General features: G+C 48.3%; 1 protein-coding gene across 1 annotated transcript; it reads right to left on the bottom strand.

Moving 5' to 3' along the window:
• Positions 1–4,480: 4,480 nt before the first annotated feature.
• On the bottom strand, positions 4,481–15,107 carry Fgf6 (fibroblast growth factor 6). Its single transcript, XM_034512380.2, has 3 exons — positions 14,762–15,107; positions 13,648–13,751; positions 4,481–6,546 (listed from the first exon to the last, which is right to left on the bottom strand). The coding sequence occupies exons 1-3, from the start codon at positions 15,105–15,107 to the stop codon at positions 6,370–6,372; spliced, it is 627 nt and encodes a 208-aa protein (XP_034368271.1). The 3' UTR covers positions 4,481–6,369.
• Positions 15,108–16,416: the final 1,309 nt, after the last annotated feature.

The raw sequence follows: 16,416 nt of genomic DNA, 5'->3' as shown, positions 1-16,416 counted from the left end.
AGGGAAGGAAGGGCAGTTGTCACTCTGTGGGTGTCTGTTTCTCAGGTGAGGTATCGCCCTTTGACATATGTCCATGTCAACATGCGTTTGGTCTGGGAGTGTCATCCTGCCATGAGACTGGCAAACTAGCCTCCTTCAACCCATTTAGGGATCACAGATTGTCATGAAGAGAATCTGAACCCTCCAAGGTTCATCTCAGTCAATGGTGGAGGTTGACTTCTGAGGTGTAGGCTCACCTTGTAAGCAGCTTCCTGGGGGCAGGGCTGTGGTTGAGATGGTACGTCTCCCGTCTCTCTCTCTCTCTCTCTCTCTCTCTCTCTCTCTCTCTCTCTCTCTCTCTCTCCCTCCCTCCCTCCCTCCCTCCCTCCCTCCCTCCACCACTAATCTATCCTTCCAGAATCACCTCTAACCTGGGACAGTTAGAAACTCCGATTTGTTCTTGCTTCCCCAGTTATTTCAAGCCCACCCTCGGTGACATGCTTCTTCCAGCAAGACCACACTTCCTAAACCTGCTCCCAAAACTTCTGTCAGCTGAGGATTTAGGGGATTCAGTGTTCAAACATTTGAGCCTGGGTGGGCGGTGGGCGGGGCATTCTCACTTAAACCACTATAATACAACAATGATTTTTTTTTTTTTTTTTTTTTAAATCTGAGAGCTTTAACTTCATTTATGGCCAGGAGTTTACAGGTCTGAAGATAGGAGTCTCACAAAGAGGATGTGTAATAAGATAAAACAAAATCTCTCTGGCACAGTCTCTCGCTGCCCATCCTGAGCCCCATCAACACTGCCCCATCCACCCAGACCTATTATTCTGTACCTGTAACAATGACTACATTTTAGATCCAAGACGCTGTGTTCTCTCCCCATTCCCTAGTAGCTTTACCTTCAAGCATCTCTGCTGTTCTTCTTCCAGAGCACTCCCTCTCTCTCGCCTTCCAGCCCCCAGTTTCTCTGCTGCCTTCAGTCAAACGCCCTTAAAATTTTAGCTTTCTTCAGGATAGATTCTCTGATCCACTTGTGTGAGGTCAGGGCCTTGTTCTAAGCTCCCCACTACACTGGAGGTTCCTCCTCTATTATCCATGTTACTGTTTTCTAGAATTATTTCACACCTGCCTTCCTTGAGAGTCCATAAGCCCACATAAAGTTTGTCAACATTATATTCCAATGACTCAGCATGGTTTCTGGAACATAGTAGGTTAGAAATATGAACTGCATGAATAAATGCAGGAGTATGCCAAGCCTATCTTCCAAGAACGTCTGGAGGTATTCAGAACCCAGCATCCTTCAAATGAAGGTGCTCTTCTCTCCAGGTGGTAGGCACAGGAGGAAGCATGTGGGAGAGGGGGTTGTTGGAGCAAGAATAGACAAGGGCCTGGTAATGGGCCTGGTATGGGAGGCCCAGGAAGGACATTGTAAGGGTTCCTTTGTCTTCAGTGTCTTTACTCAATCCTAGGGAAGAATTTGATAAGGGATGATAGCACTCCTTGCTCAGAAGTTCTGCAGTTCTACTCCTGCTAGACGATAATTTTCAGTGTCAGAGCTGCCTAGAAAGATGTAAGAAGTATGGACTTGTGGACCCCCTTTGAGTCCCGTCAGAGTTTATGGAGTGGGCTTGCAGATCTACAGAGTAATGCTCTTCAGTGATGGTTTCTGTCCTCATCCAAATTCTTATTTTGCAATACTAAAGAGAGAGATTGCATAATTTCCTCCTCCATCTTTTCTCCCAACTCCTCTCGCCCCCCACCCACCCACAAGGTGAGCTTTTTAAAAGACGTACATATTTTTTAGTTTATGCCCATGAGCACTTTGCCTTCATGTATGTCAGTGTACCATGTGCGTGCACTGCCCTCAGGGCCAGGAGAGATCATCAGGTCCCCTGAAATTGGCATAATGGACAGTTGTGAGCTGTGGATGCTGGGAGCTGAATCCAGGTCTGTTGGAAAGAGCAGCAGGTTCTCTTAACCATCAGGTCATCTTTCCAGCCCCCCACATGAGTTTTTATAATGCATATCTATACGCATTATAGCAAATGGTGCGGTCTACCATGTTTCTCGTGTATCCTCCAAATTTACCCCAGCTCAGGATGAGACTCGCATTAAGTAGTTCTAGGTGTGTGAACAAGTGAATGGATCCCAGCACAGAAAATTGCTTATAACTTGGATAAAGGTAGAGTGGGTAGGAGCTGTAACCTCCCTATGTATTTGGTTGTTTCCTTTTTCCCCTTTGGACAAATACCCTATTAGTAACAAGAGTGATGGGCTCCCCCACAATTTCTTCCTGCCTTCATCATCCACAGCATCAGAAACCTTTATCTGTCCCTCCAACCACTGCCCCTACTTCCTGGCTCCCAGATGGGGTGTAGACAGTTGACCAAAAAAAAAAAAAAAAAAAAATCAACTACAACCCAGAGATTTGTTTTTCAGTTTTAATAGGAGGGGCAAAAGTCAAACAGTTTAGAGAAACGTATAAAAAGACCTTTAACTTCTTGCTGGGACATGTTATGGTTTGTGCATAGCACATACATATTAGAAAATAGAAGCATCACATTTCTCAAGCACATGACTGAACAGCTTCTGGATCTCCTACCTACCGTCCTCAAGCCTGAGGACAGTTCTGCACCAGAACCCAGCCTGAGGTCCTTACCAATGAAGACAAAGAGAACCGTGTCTGAGGCTGGGGTTTCAGTAGTTCATGAGGTATACAAACATGGTTCCATTTTGGCTATCTGCATGCTGCCCTAGAGTCAAAATCTGGTTGGGGGTAGCCACTCGCCTCCTGATCTGGGAAGAGGAGCCATCCACTCAGACGTAAGCACAGGCTGCAGTATTTCCGTAGGTTCTAGCCTTGTCCCCAACATTCCTGTCTTTGTTGTTGTTGTTTTTTTTTTCCTTCAGGAAAGTGACATGAGTGGCTGGTCAGTCTTGGAGAGGGAGGGTAGGAGTAACTCATATAGATCCACTGTGCCGAGGAACTGTCACATGTTCTGTAACAAGTGGCTTAGAGCTTATCTTAGGGGGAAATGTAAGGATAGAAAGTTGGAGAAGCCTTCTAGCTTAGCTTTGTACCAAAAAGGAACAGAAGGGAATCTTAGTTGAGATGCTATATTGGAGTTGTGGGGACCAGCGACCACACATGGTAACTTGTTTGCCCAAGTGACCACAGCACCAATGACCAGGGCAATGGGTGTCATGGACTCTTCCATGTCCTTCCTTCCTCAAAACTCACACAGACTGAGAACCTGAAAAACCTGGGGTCTTGGGGCAAGAAATGGAGCGTGAAGCCATACAGGAAGAATGTCAAACTTCACAAGCTAGGAACAAGATTAGACTTTGGGTCTCGGCTGTTTATCTAGAGGTACATTTCTAAAAGGAAGACAGGTTGTGCTCTGCTTCAGATGACAAGAAAAAACCCTGTTCTTCTTAAACCATAGTCTGGCTGTGAGTAAGAGCTAGGAGCAATGTGTGAGGATAAGTTTGTGGGAGGACTGTGGGATGCAGCAGTCTACGAAGGGTAACGATGGGATATTAATGATCAGATTGCTTCATCAAAAGTGTATCAAAAGGAGGAAGCACAGAGGTGTCATGAGGTGGTGGAAGAATGAAGTGTTTGCCTATGTGTCTATGCACATGTGTAGGCAGAGAGAGACTGGTAGACATTAGGAAGTTACAGATGGTTGTGGCCATCTTGTGGCTACTAGGAACTGAATCCAGGTCCTCTGGAAGAGCATCAGGTGCTCTTGACCACTGAGACATCTCCAGCCTCGCCCCAACGGGTTTCTAGAACACACACCAGTGAGGGTATTACAAACAACTGCTTCAAGGAGTGCAGGTGACCAGTTAGGAAGTAACACTCCACCCCTGTGCACAGTAGCGGGACAGAAGGAATCAGCAGCATCTCTCATTGATTTTTTTTTTTTTTTCTGTTCTTATCCCATTCCTTAACTTGTCTGTCGGTTGGGTTTGACTTGTACAAAGCCTAAGTCACTTCAGGTCAAAGAGAAACCTCTTCAAAGAATTTCTTCACAGGAAATAATAAGTCGGAAGTATGAACCATGCATTGAACCAGTACAGCAAAATCTTGGGGCCAGCTAGAAGCCCCCTGCTTCTCACAACCATTGTCAGTCATTAGAAATGCCATGCTGCTGTTGCTACCAGGCAGGTGAACACCAGGCCTGCCCCATCCAAGGGTTCTGTAGCTTCTCTTTCTTACCCGGAGCATGAGAGGTAGGAGTAAATAGTTGACGAAACCTTGTCAGGGTTTGAGCAGGTTCATGAGCTCCAACAGAGACAGAGAGATCTAGCAGCCCAGGGTCTTTCAGTCTCTCCAGATTTCATTGGTTCAAGGCGTGTACACATAAAGATCTAGAAAAGAAGGGAGGGAGGGAGGGAGGGAGGAAGGAAGGGAAAGAGGAAAGGAGGCTGGTGGTTGACTTTCTTGAGGCCTAAAACACTTCCTCCTATCCGGATAGCAGTTCCCAGCCCCAGCTGTCCTGTCCATACAGTTACATCAGGAATGACTGTGCATGAAATTCCAAGTGACCCCATTTCTGACAAGCCTTGTAATATCATTGATGATGATAACTGGCAAAGATGCCTTTAAAAGAGTATGGCTTCTTCCTTCCCAGATGACTTGAATTTCATTATCCAAGAAGTTAATATGGATCAATATTTTCTCCCCTTTATACCTGATCCAAGACTCGGTTCTTCTGAGTTCCCATCCAAAGCTTGTGGATGCCCACATGGCTGAACGCCTACTGTCTGTTACCTCTTATCGAGATCTAGCTCTGGCCTTTTTCTCCTCTTATCACGTGTCCACTCTGATACTTTCTGGGCAAAGGAGGAAGCCAGAATGGTGTCTGTCTCTTGCATCGCCAACCCCCACCCATCTGCGGCTCAGAATCCCTGAGTCCAGATCTGTCTATAGAGGGGTGCATCTACGAATAGAGAGGTATGTTGAAGACGGAGGAGGCATTTGCAACAGATGAGGGGATTGTCTTGCAGGTCAGGGCTCCCAAGGGTAGCAGAGGGTGTCAGGTCATTTTGTAACATGTGCTGAAAATATTTGTGCACTGATACGGCTCTCTCTGGTGTCAGATTTAGGAACATTCCAACAGTTCAGGAATCTGCAGGCTCTGGGCAGACCACAGTTATAGTCTCCCAGGGAACCACGGTTTAAAATACTCTCAAAGGACAAGAGGCAAGAAGGCATTGTGGAGCAAGGAGCCACTTCGGCTTGGCTGTCCGTTCCTGGGATTATCACACCTCTCTTACTGTAGTGAGGAAGAGGGGCTAGAGGTCACAGCACCCAATTCTTCTGCATCCAGGCGGCATTGTGTATGTAAGCTTAGGCCGAGTGAGAAGGAAGTATCGGGTGAGAACTTGGGCGAGTGTCCTGGACATAGTTGGAGAGGGATCACCCCGGCGAGTCCAAAGCCTCTGGACTTCCTTCATGCCCTAATTTGCACACTGCCCTTCCTTGCCAGGGAGGTTGCCATTATTAGGATCCTTGTCATCTGAGGTTAAAATAAGACCTGGTTCAAAGCGAGGAAACGTTATGGGCAGGCAGCCTGGTGCTGGCCCATTCTTGGAGCCCCACACAGCTTGAAGCCCTTCAGGCAGAATGGTTCTCTACAGAACGTCCAGTCCCTCTGCCTCCAGAGATCTCCCCAGTGATCACATCCTGTTCTAATACTTTCTACCTATTCTGTCCCCTTCTCTCCTAGTTATCACCAACAATGCATCGTAACGTCCCCAGAGTCCCAACAGGCATGGAACCCAGGGTGCCAGGTTACCCATTTTTTTTTCTAGTTTACAATTCTATTTTATACCCCTACCTTCCTTCCAGCACATAAAAGATAGCTGCTCACTGTTACTCAGACAAGTGGATGGATAGCTGATCGGAAGAAGGCAGAACGGGATGCAGCTCAGTCCTGCTGACTTGACAAGTGATGCTCTAACAGGCAGATTGCTGCGATGACAATGTTGGAAGAAAGGAACTCGGTATTCTAAAATGCCTTTGCTCTGAGAATCTACTCGAAGATGTATGATATGCACGGACACACGCATACTCCCATCTTAGCATTTTCTTATGCATAGGGCCACATGCTGCAAGAATCATCTGTATTGTCTCTCCTCCGGTGAGGTCGAAGCACATGATCCACTGCCATCCTGAGACGTGTACTGCAAACCCTCAGCCACATGTGGCTTACACGCCATGCAGTCCGGTGGCCAAGGGAGCCAGCTCATCTCTTTGGGCACGAGATAAGCCAGACTCAGAAGTCACAGGATAGGGGCAGAAGTGTTCTCTTAATGTAAAATCCCAACAGAAAAGACGCAGCTGTCACCCTGAGAGCCTTCATCCATGGGTCCTTATATCCTGGGGAGGAAGTGAGTGACAGTCATGATTGGGGACACCTTGCTGCCCCGCTTTACCCGTCCATATTTGCTCAGTGCAATGTAGGTCCCTCTGTACAGGTCTGACTCGTAGGCGTTGTAATTGTTTGGAAGGAGGGTTTCTCTGAACTTGCATTCGTCGTGGAAGCTGGGCTGTGAAGATGAACAGACAGCAGAGGCCCGGTGACAATTAAGAAGTGCCAACCCGTGGGGGGTAGGGAAGGGGGAGCACCCTCTTGGAGGCAAAAAGAAGGCTGGATGGGGTGAAGAACACTGGGAGGGGGGACCAGGAAAGGGGCAATATATGGAATGCAAATAAATAAAACAATTTAAAAAACAAAGTGCCAAAACACCAGCTGAGCCATTCAGAGGAGGCCCTTTTGCCATGTCCTCCCCCTCCCCTTTGCAGGAACATTGCCACTGGGGTATATGCTGCAGGGAAGGAGAAATGTGAGAGGTTAGGATGGAAGACACTTCAGAGCCCCCACAGTTCCTCCTCACATGCCCTCTTACACCAGCAGGAATCCAAGGCCATGGACATAGAGGGATGATGCTTCGGTCCAGTGGGGAGGTCAGAGCAGACCTCAAGCCTTCCCAGGTAGAGACTTGGGGACTTTTCTACTTTTCAAGTGAAAATGTGTTCTCTCCAGGAGAGGGGTCAGGGTGGGTGGCACCGAGCTATTGCCAGCCTATAGTGAGAGCTGGCCTGGCAGAGTGGGACAGGCCCCTGGCTCCACTCAGTGGTTTTTGTACTTCCCTATATGGTAACATGGATAGTCTCCTACTCTCTCAGGGCCTCAGTTCCCCTTCACAAAAACTGTGTGGGTGCCAGAGAGTTTTGGGGGTAGTGAGTGGAGGGGCAGGGGAAAAAATAAGATCTTGAGAAGTCCTTTCCCGTATTGTCCCTTTCCACCTATAATTTCTCAGCTCAAAACCTGCAGCCCTTTAAAAAGGGGTGGGGGGAGCTTTGAATCCAGAAAGTGAATGGAACTTTATATCCCAGACCATTCTCGGGCCATGGGATCTGAGATAAGAGTCATTTTTATAAAGAAGAACCTGGTTCCCAAGGGAATTAGACAGAGAGCTATAGAGGAAGTTGCCTTGTCCCTCTTTGGCTTTTATGTAGACATAGATATGTATATATATATGTGTATACACACACACACACACACACACACACACACACACACACACACACACACACAAACACCAGCAACCTCAGCTCAATGGCTTCTCCCTGGTACCACAGGCTTTGTCCTTTGATTTCTGAAAGAAGTCTGAGCTCCTAGGCTCACCAGCAATAGGGTCACACAGGTGTCCCTTTATATTGCTTTTATGGGGTGGTAGAGAGCCCATAGGTTAGAGCCCTTGGGGCAGATACCTCTAAGAGCATCTGAAACCTATGGACATGTTTCTTTCCCAGTAGACTCCAAGCCCTGTCTGGGACAAGGATTCCAGGGGGCCAATGGTCAGATTGAGAAAGATATTTACTACTATAAGGGGGAAGGGTCCAAAGACAGAGGATTCTCAATGTTCCTTAGTGTATAGTGTTGCTACTTCTATATAGAGCAATTCACAGTGTCTACTAGAATTCTTTTTAAAAATGAAGATAACAGGCCGGGCAGTGGTGGCACACGCCTTTAATCCCAGCACTTGGGAGGCAGAGGCAGGTGGATTTCTGAGTTCGAGGCCAGCCTGGTCTACAGAGTGAGTTCCAGGACAGCCAGGGCTACACAGAGAAACCCTGTCTCAAAAAACAAAAAAAACAAAAAACAAAAAACAAAAAACAAAAAACAAAAAACAAAAAACAAAAAAAAAAAAAAAAAAAAAAAAAAAAAGAAGATAACAGATGATCAGCAATTCTCTTAGGAACAGATTTTGATGTTATATTCCCACATATGTACAACACTTTTTAAATAGCAAGAATCCCAGTCAGTCTCTATCAAAAGGGGAGTACTTGTCTCAGCTGTGACCAAGCTATACTATGGGGTGCTATAAGCCATGAAAAGAAAACCTTTGGCACATTGACACTGGACTGTGTCAGAGACATATTACCAAGTGGAGATGCTCAGTTTGAACCCATGTCTTGTAGAGGATCAGGGTTTGATTCCCAGAACCCACATGGCAGCTCACAACATCGTCATCTGGTCTCCAAGGGCGTCAGGTAAACAGGTAGTGCACACACATATATGCAGGCAAAACACTCACTCACATAAATTTAAAAAACACCCTGAACCTCTGAAGTGTGACTTTTTAAAGCTACCTGAACATACACTTATTCGTGTATAGGTTATTCCCGGAATGGTCCACAAGCAACTGGTCACACGGTCGTCGTCGCCTCTCAGGAGGAACCCATAGGCACCAAGACAATGGTAGGAGGAGATTTAAGTCCTGTGGGAATCTTTTGCCTTTGTTTCCTCCTTCTTAAATCTTTTTCATGTGTTATCTACCCACATAAGCGATTTGTTTAAAATCGTAGAGGAGTTCTGGATCCAAAATGAGCCAGGAAGTAGGGGGAGGAGACTTATTAGACCAGTGGTCTCTACCCATGAGGCTGCACCCCCCCCCCCAAACACACACCTACCTGCTTTCCCTCTGTTCTAACTTTGTATGTCCCTGTCCCTGGAGAGGAACTTGCCTTGCCAGTTTCCAGGAGAATTAACATCGGATCTGGATGGTGGTTAGGGAGAGGCTTTGGTGTGTTGTTGAGGGTGAGAGGAAAGCAAGCCATAGGTTGGAGAGCAGAGTGGAACAGAGAAAGAGGAAGGGGGAGGAGTGAGCCCTGGGGTTGAGAACCATGGGCATCGCCCACATCTGATTGTCTAGAATAAGATGGGCTAAGAAGCAGTGTTTTAAAAAACACTCGCATCTTTGTGGGTGCATATACAGATTGCCACGCGTTTCTGAGAGTTTTGTACCCCTAAAGTCAACCAACCATGGACCAAAAAAAAAATATTTGAAAAGAGACTGCATCTGCCTTGAACATGTACAGACTTTTTTTAAATTCCTAAATAGTTTCCTTAAAAAAAAAAAAAAAGGTAGTACACTATTTATGTAGCCTTTGCATTATATATTAAAAGTAATCAAATGGTGAGCTCAGATATCTAAGAGGATGCACGGAGGTCATATGAAGATGTTAGATCCTTTTTTTTTTTTAATGAGGCACTTCAGCATCTAGAGATTTGGGGTTCCAGTAGTTCATGGGTTAACGGAACCAAGTCCTTGAAGTTATCAAGAGAGGCTACAATCCACTTTGTCCTGACATTTTGGCAAGGGCAGTGTTGGGAATGGGACTCAGAGCTTTGCGCCCTAGATCAGCTCCCAACCACACCCCAGCCCTGCTCAGCATATTTGATTATTCAAATCTGTCCTAATCCCCCTGCTTTTTTTTTTTTAAGTTGACTGCTTTCATTTCCTTTCTGTCCTTTCTCTCTCCAGTTTATCTCCTTCCCCCTCCCTTCCCCCCCCCCCCCCCCCCCCCCCCGCCTTTCCAGAACGCCCTACAAACAGGAAATGGAAACAGAGGGTTCCTAGTCTATAGGCGCCTCCTACATGCCCCGCCCCCTGCCTAACCCGCCCCTGCCTGGCCCGCCCCCTACCTACTCAGTCCCCGACCATACATCACATTCAGGTGGTTTGGGGACCCGGGGTAGCGGTTATGACAAGACGTCACAGTCTAGTTCCCTGAACGCACTGATTCGTCCTCCCCAGGCTTGTAACTGATAGCATTTTCCACAGGACTGGGTAGTGCTTGGGACCCAGCCTCTCTGTTGCCTCCAACACACCTCTGGGCTTTGAGTTCTCATGGCTTAGGAACTCTGGATCAAGCGAACACCGTGTTAATAAAACCGGCTACCGTATATTATTACTTGAAGAAATGAAAATAATTCCACCAGATCACATTTCCCGAGCCTGCCACTCTCAAGCGCCAGCGTGACAATGTCTTGAATTCCACCAAATCCAATTGAAAACAAATAGCCTTTCAACTCCCTCAGTGCAAAAGCACTGTGGAAAATAGGGCACCCCTGGGTGTTTAGGGGGAAATGCTTTTGGTAGAAATGGTCCCAAAAGTTGGGGAGGGGGAGCAGCTATTACACCCATCCTCTTGTTCAAATGTGGAGCTAAGCCATCTCTGTAACAATCTTCATCCTGTCTGTGCTCTGGCCACGTGTTCCTATTACTCCCAGTCAAAGGAGAGAGGACAGGGTGGGGTAAGGGAGTGAAGTGGGCCTGGTGTTTTGCATGGCACTGTATTCCTATTGATTAGAAGTATGTAAACACGGTATAAAAACCCTCCAAAGTGCAACGTGTATTCTTCTCAATCAGTGAATGGCTACAGAACCACCATCAGGAGGGGCTCCGTGATGGCTTTCTGGATTTTAAGGGAAGCGAGAATGTTGGATTTCCTCATTCTGTTCCATTCTCCATCCAAGGTGGCAAAGATCCAGGCCGAGAGAAGCACCAGTGACTGCCTAAAGCAAGTTGGTCAGCTAGAGAGCAGGACTAGGCAGCAATGGGAACCCTGGTCCCAGTCTTTCCGGCCAAATACACTTTCCCCGCGGGCTTTCTGGGCATTATCTGCAGAACGTAGAGATGCACATAGCCGCAACCAGGCAAAGGAACAGAGCCAGAGACTGTAGACACCCCGTGTCTCGGCCTGCAAAGGGGGGCTAAAGACCAAATGCTTCTCCAGATTCTGCAGGGCAGCGCTTATAACTTATGACCACTCTGCAGGATCTCAGATAATCTCTACCAGCTCAGTACAGGAGGGCTGCCCTTGTCGTCTGCAGAGAGAGCCTGAAACTGCCCTTAGATTCCACACCCTTTTGTCTGTAAGAAGGAAGACCACTGCTAGGTGCCCTTTCCTTACCTCTGGTCTCCCACGACAGGAGGGCTGCCTTTTCCTCCTTACCAGCCCCCTCCCCACCCCCATGAGAAATGCCATTTAGAGGTTACAGCAGCTGATCTACCAGGGAGGAGGCAGCTCAGGGGGGCTTAAAGGGAAATAGTGTGAATGAAATCACCACCCAGCAGGAGTCTTCCTGGCTCCTGGGATCAGTTGGCAATTGTTTTTTTAGACTGTGGTAACTGCTGGAGGGGTGGAGGATGGGGAGGGACTGTTCAGAAGCATCTGGTTCCCCAGCCGCACACAAAGCTTCAGGTGCCCTGGCTGAGGCACTGCTGTCCAACCTTAGCCAACTCTCTGGCCCTGGGGTCTAGGGAGGAGAATCTCTATCTCCCAGGCTACTGGATATGGAAACCAGAGGGTCTTCTCTCAGAGCAGTCCCCCTTCTCCCCAGCAACTGCTGTTTAGTGCTTACACCAGGTCCCTTTAGAACCATTTGCCTGGTGAGTCTGGGTGTCCCACGCCTCAGAGACATTTGCTACAGTGAGAGGGTCTACCCCTTGGGAGCATTTTCTCTGATAGCCAAAATGTTTCCAGTCCTCAGCCTCTCACAGAACCAGAGATTCCAAGTGGAAAGTAGATGTGTTTATCCAATCGATGTTTGTGACCCCTCTCCTTTGCCACAAATGAATTCTTTTCTAGTTGAGAAAAAATATGTTAATTAAGGTGGCGGAAGTAAGTGTTGATATGGTTTGGGTTTCTGGCAGATGCCCATGCAGAATCCTAGAGGCAGCTGTCCCAGATCTCCCTGTCGGTGGGATTCTGGGTACCATGGGGGCTGGTGATAAGAAGCCTTTTGGAGGACCCGCCTCACAGAAGGACCGAGCAGCCAATTTCACCAAAGCCTCTTGGGGTCTCAGGCTGCTTTCTGCCCTGCCAACTTTCTCAGAGACTGGTACAAGTGGCATCTGAGAATTCCATGTCTAGACCCTGTCTTCTGCTGTTCTGGAGGATGGATTAACACTTGGCATAACTGTGAAATTTCTTCCTCTCCATAGGCCATGGAGCCTGATAGCACCTACACCTACCTGAGCCTCAAAAAACACCTCAGAACCTTTAAAAAAACAAAACAAAACAAACAAAAAACAAAAACAAAAACAAAAAAAACTGAGCTTTGAGCTGGACAGATTGACAGTCTTCACAGTCTTCATCCCAGCCCTCTGAGCCTCTGAAGCGGGTCCTGGAAATCCTTGCATTTAGCAGATTACAACGTGATGGGTGCACAGGAGTGCCCACAGAACTGTGCTGGAGAAGCAATAGTTTTAGCCCACACCACAGGCCAACTTTGAGACACTTGCTCAAAAGGCTGGGAAGCAGACACTGTCTGACTAGCTCACTTTAGTCTTTTCCAGACCTCCTTTGCTGGGAGATTTCCCTGGGGAATCTAGCACTTGTCCTAGGGCTGGTGGTCCCTTTCTATCCCCTATCTGGTCTCCCCAAGGGACGGGAGGATCAGCCTCTACACTCCCTTCTAGCACATCAAGGCTCCTTCCTGTTATTCAGCCCTTGCCCTCTCATTTTTGGGTACTAGGGGACGAACTCCCCTGAGCGCACACACATATGAGGTAAGCACTGGACCACTTACTAGATCCAGCTTCCTTACGTCTAAGGACTTCTTGGTTTTATCAATTTCATAGAATGTTTTTCTTTAACACATCTTGAAATAGGCCAAGTTGCAAGCTGAGAGCCCTGGGAGTGAGTGGGTCAGAGAAAGCAGAGGCCTTGGTGAACACAGTTAATGCTTGTCCTTACACCGGAGAACTTGCCTCTTAGCATGGGTCCTCCCACAGTGATCTATGGTGCAGAGAGAGGCGGGGCCCAGTGCCTGCTGGGGAGGTATGACAAAGGAAGATACTACCAAAGACTATGAGATCAGAGACCAGAGGTCGTGAGCTCAGGCTAAAGTCTCTCATCACTAGCGAAGAGGAGAGATAGCCTCCTTCTACAGACTTCCTGTACCACTCTGGTGGAGTGTCTCCTGGAGGGGATGACCCACAAGCCTGCCTTTCTGGGCCTCTCCAGTTCAGCGACTCAGACCTGACTATGAGTTTGAATGACAACTTTGTGTCAGAATATAGGCTTCCCTACCCAACAGCTTTCTGAACTATGGTGTCTTTAAGGGCAAGGGTCTTTGTCGTGGGGTTGGAAAAACTGCAGGCTTGTGAAACAGAGGGAGTGTTTTCACCATGAAAAAAAGTGCTGCAAGGCACCTTGCCAGCAAAAGCTCCGTACACAGGCCTTTTAAATCCCCCCCCCAAACCCCCAACTCTCAGTGTTGTATATTTGTTGTTCTCAATGGTGTGAACACAATGAGAACCTGGGAGCTTTCCCTCTCCCTTGGAACTCACCGTTGTGTAAAGTCTTCCTTTACTGTTCATGCCAATGAAGAGAGCACTTTTCACACCGAAGAGGCTTACCACACCCCGCTCTACTGTGGAGATTTCCAGCAGGCCTGACAAAGAAACAGAGGACACGCTCTCATGCTCATGTCAACTAGAGTCCTGTAAACTAAAGTCCTTCAGAGGCATCCCGCTGTCCCCCTTCTCCAGAGGCTCCACCTCTCCATCACGTCTGTCCTTGACGTGATGTTACAATCCTATGACATCCCTTTACTACACTAGCTGCATCTGGTCACATCATGGTAGCACATTCAATTTTTAATGAAAAAGTTTTACACTGGAATTGGAGATCACAGCAGACACTCAAATATCTATTTAAGATTAGCTTTGAATCCGGGCTTTTGGTGAATCTGTCATCGGAAGACTGCAGGATGGGGGTTGTTGGAGATGTAGCTCAGTGGTAGAGTACTTGCATGGCATGCCCTGGGTCCCTGGGTTTAATTCTCAGCAACACACACACACACACACACACACACACACACTCAATCAATCAATCAATTTTGATTATTTAAAATCTGTTCTACATCCTTCAACTCAGCTCCCAAACACTGCAGCTACCCTGAGCCGATGGCTTGTCTGGGACCCTACAGCCCTTATCCTGCTTTGGCCAGAAGACTGTCTATACAGGCACCTGAAGCATGATGCCAAGGAGATGCTTCAGATGGGGCGTTTTTTCAGACTACTTGCCTTTCCCTGTCAAAAAGGACAGCTGAATAACAACTCATGGCTTTAAACAGGATGGAATATCATAACATCTCCCCTACCAGAGTAGTTAGAGTTTCTCAGGAAGACCAGCGCTGGACCACTAATACTGGAATAATTAGGACCATTGATGGAGTTACCTGGGATGATGGCTAAGGACACCAAGATGCATAGGTCTGGTCTTACTGAACCTGCACCTCTCTCTGGGCAGGGCAGGGTGGGATCAAGCCATCTAAAAGTTACCCAGCACATCTTCCCTTTAGAGTGCAGCCCCACCCACCAACACGAGCCCCCTTCATCTTTTGACCCTGCTTGCGCCCAAGCCACCAAGCACCCCAGCTTGTCTGCTAGTGACACTCACTGTAGGGGTTCTCCTCGTGCGTTCCACTGATCCGGCCGTCAGGAGGCACCTGGAGGTGGAAGCCAATGCCCACGTTGCAGTAGAGTCTCCGCTGTCGCTTAATGCCCACCAAATAGCCACTTTCCCAGTTCACACCCGAAATCTCTCCAGCCAGCCCAGCTCGAGACCTGGACAAGAGGGTGCCCCAGCCTCTGGAGTCCAGTAGTGTGCCGTTGGCGCGGGCGCCGGCAGGTGAGGGCACCACCATGCCCACTAGGACGCCTAAGAAGACGAGAGCCTGCAGCGTGCCCTGAACACGTCCTGCTCCCCGGGACATAGTGATGAACAGCCTCTGTCCCAGGGCCATCCACCTTGCCTCTCAGGCACGTGGTCAGAATTAATGGCCCTAAAAATACCGCCCTTCTTGTTTTTCTCCCCTCGGCATGGCGGCAGGGGCTTATTTTTGGAAGGCAGATGAAGGCTGCTGACATGAAACCAAAGCCTGCTTCAGGCGCTCGGATTGAGAGCAGAAGGACCCAGGCTGAGCTGTGGCCGGTATGGACCATGGCGTGGGGACGTTCTCTAGCCTGCATGCAGGGCTCTGTCCCAAGGTGGTTCTCTTTGATTTGACCTATAGTTCAGTAACCCGGCCCTGCCCTCCACCCATCACCACCCTGACGTCAGCCGGCCCAGCTCACTTACCCAGGGCTGTAACATTAACCTGCTCCTGGGCCTGGCTGCCTCCCCAGACCCTCACCACCCTCTCCACTCCCCAGGGATTCTGAGAGCCACTGTCATTCCAACTATGAGGCAGGAATGAAGTTAGCAGAGAGCATCTCTGCGGGAGGGTGGAGCTGGCTGGGGGCCCAGGAAAGAGGGAGGCAGAGGCCACCCAGGACCCAAATTGGGCAGCAGCCCTTGGCCCCACTGCACTGGCTTCCTTAGAGGGCAAAGGGTAAAGAAAGATGGGGAGGGCGTGAGGGCAGGTGATGGATGGTGGCCTACAAGTGGCTCTCAAGACCTATTCATGGAAAGAGCTCATGGCTGAGGAGGGCCCATCTACCAGAACAGGGCATATTCTGTACTGGGCATATAGGAGAGGGGCTGTTCAGTGAAATGAGGGCTGTGGAGACAGGGAGGGATAGGGTCACCTTCACCTGCTCACCCTTTCTGGCCATGGCTTTCATCCAGAGGTGACAGTGGTATCAGGCCATTCTCCTGCTTCAGCTCTCCATGGGCCTCTAATTGATAGCATTCCGACTTGCCAGTTGCAAAAGGCAAGTTGCAGAGAAGTTATGTGGCTTGTTTGAATTACCAGGGGCAGGCAGTGAGTGGCAGGCTGTTCCAAAGGCTGTTCGCGACATTGCTTGTAAACAGATTTTCAATGGCCACCTCTCCATATTATATAACCATTGAGTGATCATTTCAGCAAGACAAAATGTTCAAATTCATTGTGTGGTCGAGGGTGACCTTGATCTTCTGAATACCCAAACTCCGTCTCCCCAGAACTTGTATTGCAGGAATGATTGAACGAGCCTGGTTTTATGTGGTGCTGGGGGTTGCATTTGGGACTTCATGAATGTAAACAAGCAGGCTATCAATTAAGCTGTAACCCCCAGCTGTAAAATGATTTCTCTGTTTCAGAAGTGCTTATCAAATGTCTCAGTGCATTTCTG

This window comes from Arvicanthis niloticus, chromosome 9, assembly GCF_011762505.2.
Source record: "Arvicanthis niloticus isolate mArvNil1 chromosome 9, mArvNil1.pat.X, whole genome shotgun sequence".
Lineage (NCBI taxonomy): Eukaryota > Metazoa > Chordata > Mammalia > Rodentia > Muridae > Arvicanthis > Arvicanthis niloticus.
This window is presented reverse-complemented; position numbering and strand designations above follow the sequence as displayed.